The sequence below is a fragment of the Populus trichocarpa genome, chromosome 1 (assembly GCF_000002775.5).
Source record: "Populus trichocarpa isolate Nisqually-1 chromosome 1, P.trichocarpa_v4.1, whole genome shotgun sequence".
Lineage (NCBI taxonomy): Eukaryota > Viridiplantae > Streptophyta > Magnoliopsida > Malpighiales > Salicaceae > Populus > Populus trichocarpa.
In genome coordinates this window covers 29,724,046-29,749,262 of record NC_037285.2, presented here as the reverse complement: position 1 = coordinate 29,749,262, position 25,217 = coordinate 29,724,046, and the positions used below count along the sequence as shown (strand labels likewise).

The 25,217-nt window shown below is 32.2% G+C and overlaps 1 protein-coding gene across 1 annotated transcript in view; it reads left to right on the top strand.

Moving 5' to 3' along the window:
• Nucleotides 1-2,006: 2,006 nt before the first annotated feature.
• Nucleotides 2,007-25,217, top strand: part of LOC127903922 (L-type lectin-domain containing receptor kinase IX.1-like) — a 79,767-nt gene continuing 56,556 nt past the window's right edge. Inside the window, exon 1 of the mRNA XM_052450070.1 lies at nucleotides 2,007-2,328. Within this exon, the coding sequence (XP_052306030.1) occupies nucleotides 2,022-2,328 (307 nt within the window). The 5' untranslated portion in view covers nucleotides 2,007-2,021. The remainder of the gene's footprint in view (nucleotides 2,329-25,217) is intronic.

Genomic DNA, 25,217 nt, shown 5'->3' with positions numbered 1-25,217 from the left:
TTAACCTGTCAATTTGAATACCAAGATATAAGATCATGATAACCTTATAGAAAGCGAATCAAAACAAATTACAAAACTCAATTTTCAATAAGCCTAATGCTGAAGGATGAAATTGAAAAAAAATCAATAAAAACGATCCCAAAAAAATAACTAGAGTCAACTCAAGTTAACCTGTTAAACCCGTGACTCGAGTTATGAGACCAGGATAACACAATAAAATAAAATTGAGACAAGTCATGAAGCACAATTCCCAATCAACCTAGTGTTGAAAAATAAAATTGGAAAAAAAAATTCAATTAAAAAAAGAACACCAAAAAACAACTCAGGTAAACCTGGATTAACTCGACAACCCCGTGACTCGAGTCATGAGATGGAGATAATCTCATCGAAAGCAGATCGAAACAAATCACAAAATCTAATTCTCAATCAACCTAATGTTAAATGATGAAATTGACAAAAAAAAATTCAATTAGAAAAAGAAGAAAAAAGGTCAAGTCAATAGAGTTAACCCGTCAAACTTGTGGTCCAGATCATGGATCTGGAATAACTTTATAAAAAATAAATTAAAAAAATTATGAAGCATAATCTCCAATAAATATAATGTTGACGAATAGAATTGAAATTGAAAAAAAAAACACAAATTAGAGAGAGAAAAAAAAGATAATATTGAAATGAATAGAGTAATATGAAGAGAGGTAAAGTAAAACCCCTTTCTTATTTAGTTTTTTTTTTTAATTTTTTTTAATAATTTTAATTTTATTAATGTTAGTAAACTGTAGGGCATGGAAACAAATATAAAGTTAGCTACGAGGCATGAAAACACTATCTTTAAAATGTTTATTTATTTCACACAAATACAACACATTTAGTATACAACGAAGCGTTTTACACTTTTAAAAGTGTAAGAAAAAAAAACATGTTTATTTTGTATATATTTTTCTTTGTGTAGTAACGAGTTCATATAGATTTAAAACTTTATAACAAAATATTATGACCGTTAAAAAAATTGTATGACTGTTAAAAAAATAATTATATCTTAAATTAAATTGAATAGCTGCTTATTTAATTTTATCCCAATAATCATAAATGTTAAAATTAATTATAAAAATTAAAATAAATAAGTTCAAAAAAAATTAATTTAACAAATATAATTATAATATTAAAAGTGCCAAATATCTTATTTTAATATTATATTAGAAAGCTTATTGAAAGAATTCTTTCATTATGATTTTTATTTAATTTTCTATACGGTAAAAATATATAATTATAAACACTTAAAAAAAAATATTTCTTTTCAACGTTGAATAGTTTTTTTTTATTGATTTACAAATTAAACAAAGAAATTATTAATTAATGACTTGGTTCACACTGCAGAGTGTGCAGAGGCGGCAGAGACAACAAATCAATTGTCAAGAAGGTTTCGTTACTTGATTTGTTCAGACGGCAGCCTTTATATTGAAAGCCCTACAACTCTTAACTAATGCTAATGGACAAAGACTTTCACTTGAGGCCACAGAAAGAACAATTTTTTACTTTATTTATTTTTATATTTTAAAATTATTAAAAAAAATTATTTTTTTTAAATTTCAAATTAATATAATTTTAATATTTTAAGTTTATTTTGATATGCTAATATCAAAAACAATTTAAAAAAAATAAAAAATTACTTTAATATATTTTTAAGTGAAAAGTATTTTGAAAAACAACCACAACCACACCAAAAAAACCCTAAAAATCAATATTGTAGTTGGAAATAAATAATACTATTTATTTTTGTGTTCTAAAATTATTTTACTATTTTCAGATATTTTAATTTATTAAAAATATTTTTTTAAAAATAAAAAATTATTATTTTAATATATTTTAAAACCCAAAAAAAATTAAAAACAAAAAAAATTCAAACACCTTCATGCAAATAAACGTCACACCCACGCTTATACCCGCCCTTATTAACGAAAGGAATTCTGCAATTTTCCAAACCCCCAAACATTGTCTGCAGCACTACAATTTCAACTTCCTTCATGGGAAAGCCTCCTGTTCCATTTCTTCCTTTTGTTTTCTCAACTTTCTTCACACTAATAATCCCTTCTGCGAGTGGATTATCTTTCAACTTCACCAGCTTCATTGTTGGCAATCAAAGCATTTCATATGAGCAGGACGCATATCCTGCAGATAGAGCTATTCAGCTCACCAAAAATCTAAGAAATGCTAATATGCATTTCAGTTTCGGTCGAGCCACGTATTACAAACCGATGCAGCTTTGGGACGAGGCCTCGGGGAATCTTACAGACTTCACTACCCATTTCTCTTTTTCCATCGATTCGCAAGGTCGAACTGAATACGGAGATGGATTGGCTTTCTTTCTTGCGCCAGAAGGATCAAAGCTTCCGCCTAATCTCTCTCAGGGTGAAAGTCTAGGTCTTACAAGGGATGATCAGGAACGAAACACAACGGATAATCATTTTGTTGCTGTGGAGTTCGATATCTTCGAAAATATTGGTCTTGATCCACCAGGCGAGCATGTAGGTATCGACATCAACTCTATGCAATCTGTAAATAATATTACTTGGCTGTGTGATATTAGTGGAGGGAGAATAACTGAAGCTTGGATTAGTTATAATTCAAGTACACATAATCTGAGTGTCGTCTTCACTGGTTATAGAAATAACTCTGTAGAAAGGCAATTCCTTAGTCAAATAGTTAGTTTGAGGGATTACCTACCAGAAAGAGTTAGTTTTGGCTTTTCGGCTTCAACAGGAAGTGCATCTGCCCTACATACCCTTTACTCGTGGGATTTTAATTCAAGTTTAGAAATTGTTGATAATGTTAGCAAACCAATAGATCCCGCTACCAATCCACTAAATCCAGCTACCAATCCAATAGATCCAGCTGCAGCCTCTCCGCCAAATGGTGGTTCACGTAGGAATCGGAAAAAGAACAGGACAGGACTGGCAGTTGGATTGGGTGTTGGGGGTGGTGCTATAGTTGTTGGGGCCGCTTTGGTTGGGTTTGTTATTAAGTTTATGTGTGGGCACGAAGAAGATGAAGAAGGTGGTCATGTCCTTGAAGAGTACATGGATGATGAATTTGAAAGGGGAACAGGACCAAAGAAGTTCCCTTACCAAGAATTGGCTCGAGCTACAAATAACTTCAAGGATGAAGAGAAGCTAGGTGAGGGTGGGTTCGGTGGTGTCTATAAAGGTTTTTTGAAGGAGATTGATTCATTCGTTGCGGTGAAGAGAGTATCAAGAGGTTCTAAACAAGGGATTAAAGAATATGCAGCAGAGGTAAAGATCATCAGCCGATTGAGGCACAGAAACTTAGTCCAACTCATTGGTTGGTGTCATGAAAGAAGGGAGCTTTTACTTGTTTACGAATTCATGCCTCATGGCAGCTTAGACTCCCATCTTTTCGAAGAAACTAGCTTGTTGACATGGGAGGTGAGGTACAAAATTGTGCAAGGCTTGGCATCGGGGCTGTTGTACTTGCATGAAGAATGGGAACAATGTGTGGTGCATAGAGATATAAAGTCTAGCAACATTATGTTGGACTCAGAATTCAATGCTAAGCTGGGGGATTTTGGTTTGGCTAGGCTTGTCGACCATGGAAAAGGTTCTCAAACAACAGTTTTGGCAGGGACTATGGGCTACATGGCTCCAGAGTGTACAATGACAGGCAAGGCTAGCAGAGAGTCAGATGTTTACAGTTTTGGAATTGTTGCATTGGAGATAGCTTGTGGAAGAAAACCTATCAACCCAAAGGCCAGTAATGAAGATCAAGTGTCCATGGTGCAGTGGGTTTGGGAACTCTATGGTGAAGGGAAGCTACTTGAAGCAGTTGACCCAAGACTATGCGGAGATTTTAATAAGACGCAGATGGAACGCTTGATGATCGTCGGGCTTTCGTGTGCTCATCCGGATGAACATCTTAGACCCTCAATTCGGCAATCACTTCACATACTAAATTTTGATGCTCCATTGCCTATTCTCCCATCAAAGATGCCCATGCCGTCATATTTCGCCCCGCCAATATCTGCATCTTCACTTTCAATAATGTCCTATGGCCTTGCAGATTCTGAAGGAGGGATGAACAAATCTTCAAGTCATAGTTACAACACTAATTCTTCCCAGTTCACCACATCTTCTTCAGCATCTTCTGCATCTGCCATGCTTCCACACGAAGGCTAAATTGATGACCAGTGTAATTAATTTGAGATTCTTATCCAGTTAAAACATTTAATTTTGCCCCTTTTATTGTACTGATCAATTTTCACGTCTTTTCTGTAAATTGATTTTCTTTGAAACTGAGTACAAATTCATGTCCAATTGAACAGTTTAAGTTCACTCTGTTTAAAGATTTATAAATTAGCTACCCGGCTCAACTGCTAAATCTTAGCCCTTCCACTTATTAAAATATATTGTACAGTTCTCATTATCATGTCAACTACATTGTCACCACTCTCACTAGATATATCATTGGTATTCTCACAAGCAAGGGAAACAAGGAATCTGATGTTATCATCTTTGGGGTGCTGGCATTAGAGATTTGATTGTTGCAGAAGAGTAGTAAAGCCTCAGGCGTAAGTGTTAAAAGTGAATTTAGTTAATCGAATTCAGGAGCTATACGGGAGGAGGAAGGCTTCTTGAAGCTGCTCCTGGAGTTTCGCGTGGAGAATCTGATGCGGTGAGATGACATGTTTGATGACTCTGGCTATGGTGTGCTCATATGAAGCTTCATCTAATACCTTCTGTAAGAGAGCAATTCAAGTGGAAGCACAAATGCACAGTCTTGCACACCAAAATGCCAGGGCGGCAGAGCCTATTTGTGTGCTTTGATAATATGCTATCTCCATCCAATTCGCGTGTGTGGGAGCCACTTGCTACAAAATCAATATTTTTTGTCGCATGCATTGTGGAAGTTGTTGAAAAAAATTTATTATTTTAAAGAATATCTAAATTAAATTTATTGAGCTAGTTTAAAAATAGATATACGTTATTTGAGTTGAAAATGTTATTTGAATTGAAAATATTAAATTTGTTAACAAGTAAACAAAATAGTAATTATCCTTACATTTGATGGTTTTTGAGATAACTGTATTTAGTTACTAATTATTTCTACTTAAGTTTCTTATTTTAAAAAAATATAAAAATAAAATTGATTAAATAAATAATTATTTAATTAAAATTAAATGAGGAGAGAAATTCATTGTCCCCTCCTCCCAGTACATTGTTAATTTAAATTGCTTTGTTATTTGTTTTGCTATTTTTCAAGTAGTTTTTTTTCATTACATCATTTAATATTGGACAGTTTAACTTAGGTTGACTTGTATCTTTTTTAATTAATTTTTTTTTAATTTCATCATTCAACATTGATGTGATTGAGAATTAGATTTCATAATTTGTTTCGATTTACTTGCTATGGGGTTGTCTTAGTCTTTTTACCCGAGTCGTGAATTTAGTAGGTTAGTACGGGTTGACCTAAATTGATCTAATATTTTTTTTTATCTTATTTGTTTTATAAAAAAATATGTCTTGAATGTTTTTAGAAATTATATTTTTAATGGTTATCTGGGTTGTCTTTGGATCCGTCAAGTTGACTGAGTCACATCGAGTCAACCTTTGGTGTTGATAGCAGATGATGAATGTGGCATGCTTTTATTTCAACATGAGATGTGAGAAAAATGGTGTTGCAGGCGTGTTCAATGGGCCAGAAGGCCTACATGCATCTAATAAGAGGGTAAATGAGTAAAGAAAAAAATTATGCTTAGAATCCCAAGGTTTGATTTTTATTTTTTCACTTTGCAATCATACTTTTAAATATTACATTTTCCATCATGTATTTTGATGGCAGGTAAAATTTTACATCCTTGAAAGTTGGCGCAAAAAACAAATCAATAAAAAAATATATATTTATTTACAAGAGTGCCATTATATTTGGGGTAAAGACTAGAAAACCACTGAAGGTTAAAAATAACTAAAATGCAACTACAGCAGTTTGGTTTTTTTTTTTTTTAAAAAAAAGAGTCATTGGTTTTCATTTAGTTACAAAAATGCCATAAATCACAATATTTAGTACCAATTTCTAGCTACATTCAAGCATGGATTACTAAGCAAAAAATCCAGCGTTTTCCCTAACATATCCTTCCTTATTTTCATCATAATTCTATCAAATATACCTGTCAAACCTGGAAAAATTTAACATTTCCTTTTCCATCAAAACAACCTAACCAATTTTCACCATAAATCATAAATAACATCTCAACAATTACAAAAATGCTATAAATTATAGTGTTTAGCAATAGTTTCCAGCCACATTCAAGCATGCATTAGCAAACAAAAATTCTAGCATCCTCCCCATCATCTTCCCCAAAATATACTCCTTTTTTTTTCCCACTATAATTCCATCAAATAAACTTATCAAACCTGAAAAAAATTTTCTTTTCCCTTTTCCATCAAAGCAACCCAGCCAAGTTTCATCATAACTTATAAATAACATCTTAACAATTCCTTTTTCATTTTCACTATAATTCCACAATCAACACAACCACAATACAAAATTATTATGAACATGACATCATCTCCATCAAGTGCTAATAGCATACAAAGTTGGTACAACTTGGATGAACTAAAATTCAAGAATAGAAAGTGCATGAAATATAGAAAGAGAGTTGCAATCAAAATATTAAAAATAAAAGCTAGTAAAAAAGGCTATTTTATAGATGCAATGATAAATAATGTAAAATATCTTCATTGATTGGTGCATATGAATGCAATTAAATTAACTATGAGAGGGGAAAGAGGTGTTAATGATGCTAATGATGTTCACCGAATAGTAGATGAAGTGAGGAAATTGAAAGATGATTTACATAGAGTTTGGATCAAGAATCACAATATGAAAGCTACTTTAACAAGTGTAAAATTATTTGTAATAACTAATTTAGTATGTGCAATATTTATGTTTGTAACAACTATGTTGTTTTTGTTAAATAAATAAAAAAAAGACATAGTAAATGTATTCCCTAGTATAGTGAAGATGCACGCAAATCCATATCAATCTTATCAAATGCATGCTACTTAAATAGCATGTAAACAACAATACGCATGCAAACAACCAACATACACTTAACAAGCATCCATAAATAGTTAAACCGGTACCTAACATGATAAACATAATGATCCACAATACAACATCCATTCATATAAATAATAGTAATGTAACATTTAAAAGTCATCAATCTTGAATACATCTTCAACCACGATAGCTTTTTTAGGTAGATTGTTGAGAACTAGCTTTAGCACCACGAACCTGCATATTGTAAAAAACAACATTGATTAGTAATTGTAAATTGTTTCATTTATCTATAAAACTATGATGCATGTTTAGAAAAATCACTCATGTTTGGGTTGATTATTGTGAGGAGGATGTACCAGCATCACTTTTGCCTCCTCTTCTTCCTCTTAAAACTCTTGAGCCTTTGTTTGAGCCTCTACTAAGAAGTCCGAACCTTCTCCCAATAGTGTTGGATCCTCTTGATCCCCTGTCAGAACTTCCAGATCCCCTTCCAACATAACTGGATCATCTCACAACACTGTTACTAGCAATTTGCTTAGGACTATCTTGTTGGCACATCCTGAAATTATATCTATAATGCCTGCTAATGTTGCATAAAAGTGTGGAAGACCTTTTCCTAGCTGTATCAGGTTGATCTTCTCCTTCATCCCTTTGTCTGTTCTTTTTTGGTCTAGCTACACTCCTTTTAAGTTTTAGAGGTAAAACAATTACATCTCTTTTTTTAGGATCAAGATTAGTTTTCGGTAATGGATGCATCGCTTTAAAGTATGCTTTTTTAAATATATCCACATTGCAATGCTCACTATACAAATATTCTAACTCAATTCTTTTATGATTAATACAATGGACAACATTTACCAATCATTGTCCATTCTCCACATGAATAATAGTTTTTTTTCAAATTAACACAATGCCTCGTTTGGCCCTCATAAACTTGGTATTCATCATAAATAGTTGCAATCATTCTCACATTATTATTTTTTCCAACAAATTTACCAAACACTCTCCTAACATGAGGTATGGTCTTTATTGCCTAGTTTTTAGATTGAGCGAATATGTCATGAAACCTAGCTATGGGTTTCAATCTAACCTTCTCTAGTAACAAAAGAATTGGCATGCTCTTATATTTTCCAATCTAGTTATTGAATGACTTGTCCAAATTATTAGTCGTGTTATTAACATTAACTTCAGGGTCAAACATATGCCTTGCCCAAGTTTTAGTAGATGTGTTCTTCAACCAATTGACAGCTCTAGTGTCCATATCCCCAATGTCTCTCGTATAAATATTGTAATTGAGATTAATGTAAGCTTTTGATGCATCCTAAAAGCCCATTTTTAATTTCAATCCATAAAGCTTTTCTTTTTAAAATTGGCATAAAATGCCTCAAATAATGCCTATGTGTTGCCTATGGGAATACCTAGCAAAAACTTTAGGTAAACTATGAAAATTAAATTATGATAGTTAGATAATATAATTCCAAATTAAATGCAAGTTTAGAAAAGATAGAATTTATAATATAATTAAATTATGATGATTAAATTAACTTTTTTCCTCTTAGACATTATGCAAAATGGTCTCTGATATAACCTTGTTTTATGGATTCATACAATTAAGCATATAAAAACCACCACCATGTTTCATTGTTTTCATACTTAACAATAGCATATGTAACATGATAGTCCATTATTTTCATCCAAACCAACTGCACCCAACAATACACCTCTATATGAACCTTTGAGATGACAGCCATCAATTTCAATGAATAGCCTACATTCAGAAACAAAGCCTTCCTTCATCATTTTCAAACAAATATACACGTGTTGCAACTTTCAAGGGTGTGAGGCTCATAAACTTTTTAAACACTACCAGAAATTCGCTAAATAGCAACAGATTTACCAACAGAGTATGTCTATTGGTAATTTGAGGTCGAAATTACCGATGGAAAATTTTCCGTCCGTAATTCAGTCAGTAACTACCAACAGAAACTTTTCCGTCTGGAATGCAGTCGGTAACTACCGACGAAAAATTTCCGTCGGTAGTTACCGAATGAATTATGGACGAACAAGTTTTCAAATTGAAAAAAAAGGCGGGTTGCTGACGTGGAGGTTTTGGCTGGTTATTTTTTCCGACGGATTCAAAATGACAGCCCGTACAGTGACGTGACCGGTTCGCCGTTTAAATTGCCGACGGACTCACCGAGGGATTTGAAATGGCAGATCCATGCGATGACGTGTCGATTTTTCTGTCAGAATCACCGACGTAATCACCGACGGAGTTTCCGTCGGTGAAACCGTCGGAAAAAGTAAATATATGTTAGCTCTGCCGACCCTCTCCTCCCCTATTTCTCCTTCTTCTTCCTAATCCCAACTCTCCCCATCTGCAAACAACCAGCCCCCCCTCCTCCCCAAACAAAAATCTCCCTCATAAAAGCACAACAAGTTATATTTCTTGAAGTTTTGTGGTCACAGCATCCGTATTCTAATTTACCGACGGATTTTATCAATTTTTGTAAGTAATTCTATCTTTTTAAATTTTAACATTTAATTAAATGTCAATTTTTTTTTTTTTTTAGTATATGTATTTTGTTAGTAGATGTACATGTTTTATTGTCATTTCTCAAACAAACTTGTAGTATATGAATGTATAATTCTATACATGTTATGGTTTGTTTTAGATTTTCTAAGATTGTATTTATTTGTAAATTATTAAAACTTTATGGAACTACCGAAGTACATGTGATGTTTTGAAATAATTAATAGCTTGCTTAATGGGTCCGTTTAAAGTTTTATCAATGGTATTGCGGACTGGTAATTTCCGTAAATTTATATATTTTAATTTGTATGGACGTTGATAAATGATAATGAATATTTAATATTTATGAGAAGTTGTGATTGGTTTGTTGGATAATCTCGAGGTAAAGTAATATTTTTGCAAGTTTATTTACCTAACTTAGTTAATTAATACATGATGTCATCATAATTTTATAGAGGTTCGATATAAGTCATGGATGATCGTTCATGGATGTATCGAGATTCACCCCAAGGATTACGGAGGATGGATTATTGAAACGGGGTTCAGGGTTTTATTAATTTCGCAACATCTATTCCTAGAAATTTTACTGGAGGTGGTATTAGGTGTCCTTGCAGGAAGTGTCAAAATAAAAATTATCTACATCCAGATGTTGTAATGATGCATCTTCTACACAAAGGGTTTATGGAGAATTACCAGTGTTGGTATGCATATGGAGAAGTATTTGGTAGTAAGAGGAGAATGGAAGAAACGGCGGTTGGGTCTACTTCTAGTGCATGAAGCGGCAAATGACAACACTAATCCTTACAGAAATATGGTTATGGATGCAATGAGAATGAATCAAGGTAATGTCAGTCAATGTCCAATCATAGAAGAAGAACCTAATGCAGATGCAGCTAGGTTTTTTGATTTGTTGAAAGATTCTGACGAACCATTATGCGATGGCTGCACGAATCACAATAAATTATCGACCGTAGCACAGGTGTTCACCATCAAGTCAGATCATGGGTTGAGTAAGGCCGGGCATGACAAGATTATTGAATGGGTAAAAAGCATTTTACCTGAAGGGAACAGGCTGAAAGAGAACTTCTATGCTGCGAAGTCCATGATGAAACCCCTCCGTTTAGGATACCAGAAAATTGACATGTACCCTAACTTCTGCATGTTATACTACCTTGAAAATGCTAAGATGATCGAGTGCATGACATGCGGGCATTCTCGTTACAAACCTAGAACTGGTAGGGGAAAGACTCTAGTGGCATATAAAAAACTTAGATACTTCCCGATCACACCTAGACTGCAGAGGTTATTCATGTCACCAAGGACTGCTGAGCACATGACATGGCACCAAGCACATGATGCGGTTGATGGAGTGATGGTGCATCCTTCTGACGGCGAAGCATGGAAACTCTTTAACAGTGTGCATCCTTAATTTTTAGCTGAATCAAGGAATGTGCGTCTTGGGTTGTGTACAAACGGATTCAACCCATTTGGGTCATTTGCTGCTCCTTATTCTTGTTGGCCAGTCATACTTACAGTTTATAACTTGCCACCGGGAATGTGTATGAGGCCGAAGTTCATGTTTTTATCTACTGTCATACCCGGTCCAAGCAGCCCGGGGCGGAATATAGATGTTTGTCTTTGACCGTTGATTGATGAGTTGGCGCAGTTATGGTCCTCCAGAGCTCTGACTTATGATATATCGAGGAAACAAAATTTCTTTATGAGGGCGGCTTTGATGCGGACTATCAACGATTTTCCAGTTTATGGAATGCTTTCTGGTTGGAGCACGCATGGGAAACCCGCATGTCCATACTGCATGGAAAACAACAAGGCATTCACGTTAGCAAATGAAGGTAAAGCTTTTTTTTTTTACTGTCACCGTCACTTCTTGCCACTTAATCACAGGTACAGAAAGAACATAAAAGATTTCTTTATTGGCAAAGTTGAAAAAGATATTGCATCCCCGCGTCTTTCTGGTGAAGAATTGCATGATGTTGTCTCAGAGTACGGTGACATTGTGTTTGGCCTTCAATCAGGTAAGCAAAAGTTTCCTGGTTTTGGTTTGACCTATAATTGGGTAAAGCGAAGTATCTTTTGGGAGCTTCCTTATTGGAAGACCAATCTGCTCTGCCATAACCTTGATGTCATGCACATCGAAAAGAACATGTTTGAGAATATTTTCAACACCGTTATGGATGTGAAGGGGAAGACAAAGGACAACATCAAGGCTAGATTGGATATAGCTTTATACTGTAACTGTAAAAATATTGAGTTGGTTTATGATGAGTCACGGGTCGCAAAACCAAGAGCAAGCTTCGTGTTAGAGAAAAACGCACAACTGCTAGTCTACAAATGGCTTAAGAGTGCACGTTTTCCGGATGGACATGCATCGAATATATCAAGGCTGGTTAATATAAAGGACTGCAGATTGTATGGAATGAAGAGTCATGACTGCCACGTGTTTATGCAAACACTCATCCCATTAGCTATTCATGATTTGTTGCCAAAGGGAATATGAGATGCACTCATGGAGATCAGTCATTTCTTCAGAGATATATGCTCCAGCAAGTTGAATGTTGATCACATTGAGAGGCTTCAAACGAATATCGTCGAGATACTATGCAAACTTGAGATGATATTCCCTCCATCATTTTTTGACTCAATAGAGCATCTCCTTATACATCTACCGTTCGAGGCAAAAGCTAGAGGACCAGTCCAATATAAATGGATGTGCTCATTCGAACGGTTAGATATTACAGTTGCAATGTAATTCATATATAAAAGTATTTTATATGCTTTTCTTAATTGAAAATTCTTAATTAATATTTCAATGCAGGTATTTGTTTAATCTCAAGAAAAAGGTTAAGAACAAGACTCATGTTGAGGCTTCGATATGTGAGGCCTATATTGTTGAGGAGATCTCAACATTTATCTCGTACTATTTCGAACCTCATCTGAGAACGAGAATCAATCGCGTTCCACGGCATGATGATGGCGGTGAAATGCCTTCCAGTGGGAACTTGTCAATATTCTCCAATACTAGACGACCCACACCTAAAAATGCCGTAAGAGGAAGATATTTGTTGGAAATAGAGTTCAAACAAGCACACAACTATGTTCTATTTAACTGTGATGAGCTGAGACCTTTTATTCAGTAAGTTTATACTAATTAAACTTTGTTAGTAATATACTGTTAATTATATATTGTAATATCATACACTCATTATCACTTGCAGGCAACGTCGACAATATTTGCTCTCCAATAACTCACAGCTGACTGAATCCCAGATCTTTCAATTACAAGATGAACAGTTTGCCACGTGGTTCAGAACACATGTAAGCACTATCACAAACTCATTCTAACTTGTAAAATTACTGTACGTATGCATGTCATTACGAGATTTTCATTCATTTACTATTTATTGATGTACATTACATACAAGGTTTATTAAATGGGAAGGAGTGCGCCTAAGTCATTGTCTTCACTAAGCCTGGGGCCTGAAAGAAAATGTAAGTGCTACAACGGGTATTTTGTCAATGGATATGTTTTCCATACTGAAGAATACGGGCAAGGAAGAAAGACATACAACAATGGTGTTTGTGTTAAGGGATCCACTAGTAGTGAGTTAGAAGTTTACTACTATGGTAGATTAGAAGAGGTCGTCGAACTGCAATATCATAACGAGCAGAATAGAGTGTTTTTATTCAAATGCTATTGGTATGACACTACTGACAGAGGAATCAGAGTTGATCCGCACTATGGTCTGGTCGAAATCAACTCAAAAGCTAAACTTCGCAACATAAACGATGTTTTTGTTTTCGCAAAGCAATGTCAACAAGTTTATTACACATACACCCCTTCATTTAGAAAGGATCGATCAATAGTGGATTGGTTGTCCGTTTTAAAAACGAAACCCCGGGGTCGTGTCGAGGTTGTTCAGGATGAGAACGAAGACACAAGTGTGTGAGATGAAGTCTTTCAAGTTAGTGAGTTGGTTGAACCATATCGAGTTGCTCCATCGATTGAATTGGAAGAAAATTCAAATTTTCATGTTTTCGATGACAGTCTTGTTGATGTTGATGCAGAGGAATTGAATTTTGTTTTAAGCTCTAGCGGACAAGTAAATGTCGATGAAGAAGATGATATCCATATTGAAGATTGCGATGAAGGTGATGACAATTCAATTGATGACGAAGAAGAAGAAAATTTTGACTAACTACCAAAATGAAGCCCTGTGTAAAACCTTTTTTTTCATGTAATTTAGATTATGGATGATATATTTTGAAACACAAAATATTTATTACTTGAAATAATTATAGATCATGGATGATATATTTTGTAACACGAAATAATTACTTGAAATGCCACAATCACCGACGTCCACACCGACGGACTAAGCCGTCGGCATTTCACAGAGAGTTCAAAAATAATTACTTGAAATGCCATCATCACCGACCCTAATACCGACGGATTTATATCTGTCGGCAATTCACGGAGAGTTCAAAAATATTTACTTGAAATGCCACAGTCACCGACGTCCATACCGACGGATATAAGTCCGTCGGTAAGTTGTCGGCGAGTGAAGTTTACCGCCAAAATTACCGACGGACCGCGCGAATTCCAAAGGGTTGTGCATTAAATGCATCTTTAACCGCGTCATCTTACCAACGAAATTACCGATGGACCACGAAAAATGTGGAGGGTCATTAAAAATTTTAGTGCGAAATTCAAAATTTACCGACGGATTTTTGACACTTCACCGACGGAATAAATTAAAATAATAATTAATTTTATATTCTTCGGGGAATCCGTCGGTAAAACTGCCATATAAGTTCCCCTGACCGCCGCTTCAGTTCATTTGTTCTTCTCCTCAGTTTTTCGCCGATTCTTTTCCTCTCCGTTCTTCAAAGGTTTCACCAGCAATCTCTAGCAACTTTTCTCGTGAATCTCTTTCAGTTTAAAAGGTATGTATTTCTTCTATTTCATTTTACTTTAAGGTTTTTTTTTGCTATTTTTTTGGTATGTTTTTTGTTTTGGTGTATTTTTTGTAATGTAGATAAAGTCTATAGTTTTTTTTGCATAATTCATTGCTAAAGTCTATAGTTTTTTTTTTAATTTATTGAATATTTTTTATTGTTGTATTGGCATAATTATTATTAGTTAATTTGTTGAATATTTATTGTTAATGTTGAATTTACCATAGAATTAGTAATTGAATATGTTGGAATAATTATTAATTTTACTCTATTATTGCATGATTTGTGTTTAATTTTTTCCATTTATTTTGATTGTTATTCTAGAGTTTTTTTTTTAATTTATTGTTTTGTTGTATTGGCATAATTATTGAATAATTTTTTGAATTGTAATTGTTAATGTTGAATTTACCTTAGTATTAGTAATTGAATATTTTGGAGTAATTGTTAATTTTACTCTATTATTGCATGATTTATGTTTAATTTTTTCCATTAATTTTAATTGTTAGTCTACAACTTTTTTTTTTATTGAATATATTTTATTGTTGTATTGGCATAATTATTATTAGTTAATTTGTTGAATATTTATTGTTAATGTTGAATTTACCATAGAATTAGTAATTGAATATGTTGGAATAATTATTAATTTTACTCTATTATTGCATGATTTGTGTTTAATTTTTTCCATTTATTTTGATTGTTATTCTAGAGTTTTTTTTTTAATTTATTGTTTTGTTGTATTGGCATAATTATTGAATAATTTTTTGAATTGTAATTGTTAATGTTGAATTTACCTTAGTATTAGTAATTGAATATTTTGGAGTAATTGTTAATTTTACTCTATTATTGCATGATTTATGTTTAATTTTTTCCATTAATTTTAATTGTTAGTCTACAACTTTTTTTTTTATTGAATATATTTTATTGTTGTATTGGCATAATTATTATTAGTTAATTTGTTGAATATTTATTGTTAATGTTGAATTTACCATAGAATTAGTAATTGAATATGTTGGAATAATTATTAATTTTACTCTATTATTGCATGATTTTTGTTTAATTTTTTCCATTTATTTTGATTGTTATTCTAGAGTTTTTTTTTAATTTATTGTTTTGTTGTATTGGCATAATTATTGAATAATGTTTTGAATTGTAATTGTTAATGTTGAATTTACCTTAGTATTAGTAATTGAATATTTTGGAGTAATTGTTAATTTTACTCTATTATTGCATGATTTATGTTTAATTTTTTCCATTAATTTTAATTGTTAGTCTACAACTTTTTTTTTTTATTGAATATATTTTATTGTTGTATTGGCATAATTATTATTAGTTAATTTGTTGAATATTTATTGTTAATGTTGAATTTACCATAGAATTAGTAATTGAATATATTGGAATAATTATTAATTTTACTCTATTATTGCATGATTTGTGTTTAATTGTTTCCATTTATTTTGATTGTTATTCTAGAGTTTTTTTTAATTTATTGTTTTGTTGTATTGGCATAATTATTGAATAATTAGTTAAATTGTAATTCTTAATGTTGAATTTACCTTAGGATTAGTAATTGAATATGTTGGAATAATTAGTATAGATTGGGTCAATTGGTTGTGGCTTTTGTTAATATGTGCAGGTTTGTGGATTTGGGTAGTATCCAGTATAGGGGAGGTGCTGTCGAAATTTTTTTTAACATTTGAATTTAATTATATAATTATTTGTATAAAATTGTGTAGATGCGTAGAATGAAATCCAGAGCTGGTCGCTCACGTACGATCGCAGCTAGTTCATCTAGCAGCGATGATGATATTTCCTTAGGTGCCTCTCAAGAAGAGGCACCTACACCACCTGCTACGTCAACCGATGCTGCCTCTTCCAGTGCTACTTCACAGCGCAGAGACGGGGTGCCTTCGCAGTGGAATCAATTTTCCCGCAAGTACGAGGCACAGTGGAAGGACGACCTTTCAATGTAAGTTTGTTAAGGTTTTAATTTTTTTTTTTAAAAAATTACAACATAATTTATGAAGTAATCACTATTTAATTTATTTCATTTCTTTTCGGGTTCACAAACATTGAGGCCGCCCGAGTAATATCATCGGTGTTTAAATCGTCGATGGAGATTCCATTGTTTCAATGAAGTCAGATATCTAAGCATCCTGAATGGATGCCTCAAATCAATGTATGGTTTGACAGATTTCAGGTTGGTGTTAATTTATAATTTTCGGCTTATTTCTAATAAATTATTAATATAATTGTAAATAAATTATTATTTTTATTTAAACTTGTTTATTTATACACAACACAAATTCTGCTGGGACAGTGAGTATAACACTGTTGTGAGGAAGGTGTGGGAAAATCATGCGGCAACTAGGTAAGATCGAAAACAATACAAGATTTTTTTTAGACAAAAATTTATGTTTCGAAATGTAATTTTTTGTTGCGTGAAGTAGGTTGCGTGATTTTTGGTATGAAGCACAAAAAAGGGCAAAACAAACCGCGAGGGATAGGGGTTTCCAAGGTTGGAATGATGTTGCGGTTTGGAGGGATTTCAAACCGATATACATCCCAGAAGATATATGGCCACACTATCTTGAGCACGTGATGTCTGAGCGGTTCACACGACGCTCACAGTCCGGTGCTGGCAACCGGAATCGGCCAATTCATATCTCGGTGACAACGCACACTGGCGGCTCCGTTCCGTTTGCTGCACATACGAAACAAATGGTAAGATTAATTTAAATGAAATATATCGTTAAATTAAGTTGTTGTTAATATATCTTTTTTCATTATAGGCTGTGTCTCTTGGACGTGAGCCGAGCCCGATGGAGCTGTTTGTGGAGACACACGTGCGGAGTCAAGACCGTCAAAAGGGAGCGCAACAGTTCGTTGATAACCGTGCTCAACGTTTCGTGGTATGTTTGTTCAACCATTTTATTTTGTAAGTTATTATGTTTATTAAATTGAATATGATTATTACTTTTTTTTAATTTTCAGGAGACCTATAATAATCGGTTGAGGGAGAGATACGGGGATGATATTTTGACCCATCTGGAATTCGATCCGGATTTGTGGATGGAGGTTGGATCGTCAGGTGGACCCGAAAAAAATCGGATTTACGGGCTCTCCAACACTACAGCGGACAACTTGCGGTCGACCCGTAGTGTTTCAACCGTTGGGAGCTCCCAATCTAAGGAGTTTGTGGCCTTGCAGCAACACACGGCTCAGCTCACCGAAAAATACAACCACCTATCAGCGGATTACGCACAACTCAAAGCGTCTCATGCAGAACAAAGAGTGGAGTATCAAGAGCTTCGCGAAGTGGTCATGAACATGGCAACACAGAGTGGAACGTGTGCGCCTAATCCTTTTTGGCCGCATAACCACCAGTCTCCTCCAGGACCTCCTCCTCCTCCAGCTCCACCTTTATATTAATTTGTAATAAACATTATTTACCTTCAAAATTTCCTTTAATATTTTTTTTTGAAACAAATTCAGTTTGTAATGAATATTATTTAACTTTGATTTTTTTTCTTTTTGATGTTCAATATAAATTTTATTTGCATAATTGGTTTGTATTACCATTAATTTATATAGTTTTATATTATATATTCTAAATAATTTTTTAAAAACAAAATTTGAAAAAAAACTATTACCAAGGGTTTTACCGAAGGAATAAATCTGTTGGCAATTGACAGTAGCATTCCCGACGCATTTACAGACGGATATATTCGGTCGGTATTTTAAACACTCACCGACAGCCTTACCGACGGACTTAATCCGTCGGCATTTAACTTACCGACGACTTTACAGACGAATATATTCGGTCGGTATTTACCGACAAATTTACCAACGGTTTTTATCCGTCGGTAAAGCACTATATCACCGACGGAATAAAAATCCATCGGCATATTTCAAGCGGGAATCTTTTTTTTGGCGCGCAAATTTCGTCTGTAAAACTATCGGCAAATAGTTTTTTTATTTTCCCGACTGATATAGTGACGGAATAGGGAATCACCGACGAAAGGAAAGGCGACGGACATATGCCGTCGATGATGACGTTGGTAAATAAATCACCGACGAACTTCTTATCACACAACGACGGAATGTGTCCATTGGTAAAACTGTGAAATCTTGTAGGGAAAGTCTTATCCCATGTAATTTATTTTTTTCTATGTTTGGTTCATATTTTTTATAACCCATAAGGTGTGCCCAAGTCTTGATATACATATGTGTATTCAACCACCTCTCCCACTTTTTCATTGTTTTATTTTCTTCTTATTTGACCGAGAGCTTCTTTTTCTTCATTTTTATTTCTGCAACTTTCTCTTATAACCCATACTAGTTATCAACCATAAAATATACATCTTCTGAGTAAGTTTTCTTTATTTATTTCCTAAGTGTTTTATAACGTAGTTATGAGTTTCTTTTCTTAACATATAGTTATTGAAAATATTAGGGTTTATATGAGATTAGTTGATAAGTAAGGGATTATCGAATTAATTTGTGTGCGGGTAGTAATATATGCATATAAACATGGATTGAGGTAGATTATAAATAATTAGTATGCGATTTTGATATTTGATATATGTTGGTATGACTAGAGCAAAACTTAAGGAAATTGGATATTAGAAAGAAAATATGGGATTATTGAAGAATTATATAGAAAACATCATGTAATTTCATTTTGGTCCTTGAATTTTGGAAAATTAGAATTTTACCACAAAATTCCAAAAACAATCAGTTTAGTCCATGGTCATAAATAATAGTTTTTAAGATAGATTTTGATAGATAATCGAGTTTTATTTGTGGTGTATTATCAAGTTTTTATGGTTTCATTTTGAATTGTGAATTGATTATATTTTATGATAAAACATGTTTACGTACTTTAAAAGCCCCACATACTGCTCTTATGCGACTGATGGATGTTGATGTTTGTCTTGGTTTGATTGTTATTATATATTGTAAGTAAATAATATCAAATATAACTATAGAAATAACATTAATAACTATAATCAAGAATACAAATAATATTATATATGAATATGGTTAGTTGACTATCTACTTTTTGTTATTGTGTGATTTTAGAATATTAAATTGATATGGATTGTAGAGTTATCCAAGTTAGAATACCAACGCTAACAAACAAGACAATGTTAGCCTATGTTCATATAATAAAATTTGATTACCATAACTAGTCGGGGGTGACACTAGCCTGTGTAAAAAACCATTACACATATATGTTATGATGCTCTACCACTATTATATATCTGATTTTCTGACTTGAAGTACTCTTATATTTATATCTGATTTTACTTATAGTACTCTTAAAGAGTGACATAACTTGAATTATGCTTCCGTGTGAGTGGTTCTATTAGTTATATTTTTGTCATGTATGGACTTAATGAATTAATCTTGTTATAACTCGGTCTCTTATTTGTATGTTTGGTATCATTTATTCACTAAGTTGTGGGAAACTTATCTTTTTTATCATTTTAATCTTTTCAGATCTATAATGTGTATTAGTTGATCCAATATTACTTATTAAGAAGGAGTTCTTGTTTATACTTTAAGTTGGTATGCCTAACACTTCTTTTTTATGTGGGCTTTCTCATTTTGTTACCTATATTGTATTATATATGAGTTGTTATATTGTGCATAGCTTGAGCTCCACAATTATAATAGTTTTTGGGTTATTCTTTTGAGATGACATATATATGTGTTTATGATCTAGTATTTCAGAAGGATGGTTGATTATTATATCAGTGTCTATTTTAGTTTTGGATAGAATTATGTTTAGGTATGAGGCTTTCCATAAGCAAGGAGTCCTAAAAGTGCTTTGACCTACATGTCGGTTATGTGCTCAATTTTGGATCTGATAACGGTGAATGTACATTTGAATTATAATTAGGGTCAAACCCTAAATATACATAAGATCTATGCTTCAATAGCTGGATATATTTGTGGAGTCTTTTAAAAGACTCATTATGAGTTCCTTCCTTGAATTCTTTAACCTTTATCCTAGCTTTCTATAATTGGATATGGTATGACTTAAGACCAAATTTATCATCCAAAATCATCGAAAGTGATTCATTGGAGATAGATGGGTCAACATTAATTATTGGTAGCAATATCTTTCTTATCTATGTTGAAGTTCCAACTTTTATAGTTGTAGGTCAAATGCAAGTGTGCTTGTCCCTCGATGACTTTGTCATGAATATTTGACTACCAAGAACAAAGGAACCATATATACGTTAATATATCTTTTAACATGATATCCATGTTTAACCTCATACTCTCACAATACATCTCTGAAAAAATTTAACATTCTTCAAACTTTATTGATACATCAACTACAAATTTAAACCTCTTACATCTAAAATCAACAATTGGATCCATATTCGTCTTTTTCTTTTTCATTTTCCTCTCATTACCATTTTCATCCTCATTATCCTCATTAACCTCATCACTAGATTGTTCAACCTCATCACTAGATTGTTCTTTAACTTCTACATTAACATCATCTTCAACACTACTTATCTTCTAGTCATTATCAGAACTAGAAGCATCATTCAATGTCGAACTAGTAGAAAAATCAACTTGTAAACTATCAATCCACTCATCTTTAACCTCATTAGAAAAGATATAATAATCATCTAGTTCATCATCATAATCCATCTTAACTCTAGCATCACCACAAATATCATTATCAACACCTATTTCAGACCTCATTTTATAACCAATATTAGGATCACTACTAGAATATTTAACATTGCCATTACCATTATCATCACTATCAACATCAATATCAACACGTATTTCAGAACCCATTTCATCATTATCATCAAAATACAATATCACCTTTTCAACTTCAAGATCATGGGCAACAAAATATTTGGTTCCTGGTGGCTTGTCATCTTCAAAATTACATGAATAACACATTGGCATATTTTTATTGTTACAGGATCAATAACTGGATCAACATCAATATATAAATGCGCGTTCACTTCACCTTTATGCATAATTAATACTGTTAAGGTCGAAACATCATCATATATTTTGTTTTCTCTATCAACCTTGATGCGAATGCCATACAAGTTCATATCAAAGACTTGCTTGCATATAAATAGTATGTTTATGTAAAATATATTCAAAGCCCCAATATTTGTCGACATATGATGAACTCTCATTATTCACAAATATATCTAGCATTTTGATTTTTGCATGGTTTGTACAAGTTACATAATGATTACACATAAATTGAATAATAATATAAAAATTAGGGTTTTTTAAACTAATAACTCTAATTTTTAAATATGAGTTTTTTTTCCGTTTAAGTACAACTTACAGATTTCCCATTATAAATAATGTGTGCAAGAGAATGAAAATTATCGATTCCATATAAAAAAAAAGTAAAATCTATAATTTTTTAGGGTATCGTAAATTCAGGGTTTCCATTTTCAATTTTTAACTACTAATAATGTTAAGTTTTTTTGTTAAAAAACGAGGAAACAAAACCTATATTCTAATAATTATACGCACTAACATTTTTGAAATCTCGTTTATTGAAAACAATTCGAACTTGCCTTTTGTTGTTAAGTTCCTCGAAGAAATCAATGTCAACAACAAGAGAGAGTGTGTGAGAAAGGAGATGAGAGAATGTGACATGTAAGGTAAATCTTTCTTTGAATTTGTCTTCAAATATTGCTTTGTGTTTAGGGTTTTTCTTTTTAATTTTATGTATGAAAGATAGATCCGGAGACAGAGAAGAGAAGTTAAAGATGAGGAGAGAAAATACGATGTGTGTGGTTAATTGCGATGCTTTAATATATATGAGAGCAATATTAATAATGTCATTTCATTTATTTTAAAAATCAGCTTTGACTAGGATGAAAAGTGTAATATTTAAAAAGTATGGTTGTAAAGTAAAAAAAAAAAAAGAACAAACCTTTGAGTTCTGTGAAATATATACACATATTTCATGCAATTTTATGTTACTGTTTTGATCATGTGCAACACAGTTAGAAAAAGAAAATATTGTGAAACATATACACATATTTCATGCAATTAGTTTTCTACTCAATAATTTCTTTGTAAAATTAATTGTTTCCTTGGCCAAACTATATATAATATTAATCACTAGTGATAAAATATGACATATCATTATTTTTTATTATGCTTAAATAAAAAGAACAATAATTAAAGGTATCCAGATTTTTCTAGAATTAATGACGAGGAACTTAACAAAATTAAACTTGATAAAAAGAACATTTTGATAGAATAATTTTTTTTTTTATAGAGTTCATGACTTCACATATATAGTTATTTTTTATTCATTAATGTTAGAGAATAATATAAATCATATCTTGGGACTTCACCTAAAAGTTTAAGTTATTGGATTGAGATGGTTCTTTGACATGGTATCAAAATCTTAATGACCAAACGGTCACGAGTTCGAATCTCACCATCGCTATTTATTTGATAAAAAAAATCAAGCAAAGGTAATGTGGGTCTGTGTAAGTTTCAAGCCCAAAGAGCTTTCACTTGAGGGAGTGTGTTAGAGAATAATATAAATCATATCTTGGGACCTCAACGAACAACTTAAGTTATTGGGTTGAGATGATTCTTTGAAAATTAATACCTTCATATGCATACTTGTTTTTGTATCATTATAATTTTCTTAAATAATAATAATTAAATACTAAAATATCGTTATTAACTTAGACTTATACATTTATAGATTTTTTTTTAATTTCCTCTTCTACTCTCTCTCTCTCTCTCTCTCTAAAGATTATCCTTTTATCATCTTTGTTTTCCTCCCTTTCTTTCTCTTCCAAGCGTTATCCTTTTTATGAGCACCTGAAGATGATTTATTACCGGCAGCAACATTGTTTTTTACTTATAATATTTTTTATAATTATTATGGATCTAGTACTATAAATCTGATGTGTTTTTGTTTTATTTTACTATTTATCTGATTTTCTTACTCCTTGTGAGGTTATTTTCATTTTTGTACAATTTGCATGGCCTATACGTGGGTTTGTGGTGCCAGAAAAAAGGTTTTTTCAACCATGTTAGTAATTAAAAAAACAAAAACTAACATGACTGAGTCTTTTAGATCAAGATGCATTGCTTAGATTTAAGCAGTATAATAATTATTTTTCTATTCTAAATAAAACAATGAGCTACCTATTGGAAATAATACAATCATTTCACAAGGATTCATTAGTTATTATCATATAAATAGGAGACAAATTAACATTTTAACATTTTTAAAGCATAGAAAAATAACTAAATTACATTTAAAAGCAAAAAAAATAAAAATAAACTACCATCCAGGAGCTTTTTGTATTTTCACTTTTTAAAATATAGTCAAATAACTAAATTACTCTTAAAAACAAAATTTCTTTAACTCACGTCCAAGGGCTTTTTTGTATTTTTATTTTGGCTTTTTGGTTCTAATCAAGTATACTAATGGACACTTAGGTATTTTAAAAAAATTAAATATTATATTAAAAAAGTGAATGACACGTGCATTGCATGCATGAACACGTGAGTTGTGGCTGTGCCATTCTATCGATGCGTGAGGAGGTGTTCGACGACCAAACGATGGCTTCTATGATGGCATCCAATCATCTCAGTGACCCCTCCATCCCTAGACAACGCGAGTGGGTTACTGATCTCCGGTTTGATGTCAATGACCTTTTATTTTTTCCTTTATATTCTCTCTCCTTCTTAATTTTATGCCTAACCTTCTAAATTTCCAGAGTAGCCATTTAATTTGTTTTCTTCACATTTGATCATTGTTCTTTTGAATACTATTTGTTTTATTTGAAATAATTTATAAAATTAGATTTTTTTTTAATTTTATCCTTTAATTTTTTATCTGTCAGAATTGATCTTTATTCGTTTGATTATTATTTGTTTTATTTGAGAAAAATATTAAATTTGTTTTTTTATGATTTCATCTACCTTTAGTTTTTTTTCCTATCAGGTTTTGACCCTTATTTTTTTATTACTATTTTTTTTACTTTGGCAAATTTTTTAAGTTGATTTTTTTTTGTTTCATCCTTCAATATTAAATTGGTGTAAAATTGAGCTTCTTGATTAAGCACGGTCTAGGGTTTCTAGTTTGGAGATTAACCTAGGTTTAGGAGATTCACTAGGGTCTACTTGGTTTTTTTTCCTCTTTTTATAAACTTGTGTTTTTTCAGTTTCATCCTTTAACATTTATTTAATTAGAGATTGGGCTCCACTATTATTTTTTATTTGCTTTCTATAGGATTTTTTACTGATTTTTAAAATGATCAGGGTTATCTTGTTAAATTATATTAAATTTAGTTTTTTTTTAAATGTTGTTTTTGAATTAAATTAAATTAAATTAATTGATTCAATATAAACATGAGACGTTCTTTGCTTTGACGGTATATGCGACCTCTTTCGGCATTGTCGTGCAAATTTGCAATAGTGTTAGAATTGTCTCGATGAACTTTTTTTTTTGTGGTGTGGCGGTGTCCATGACAGAGCGATGATGAATGTTCAATAAGGTTTTCTTTCTTCTCCTCTCGAATTTGATATTGACAGTTTATTTTTATAATTAATTATCATTAATGTTTTTTTGTTTATTTTATTTATTGACGAT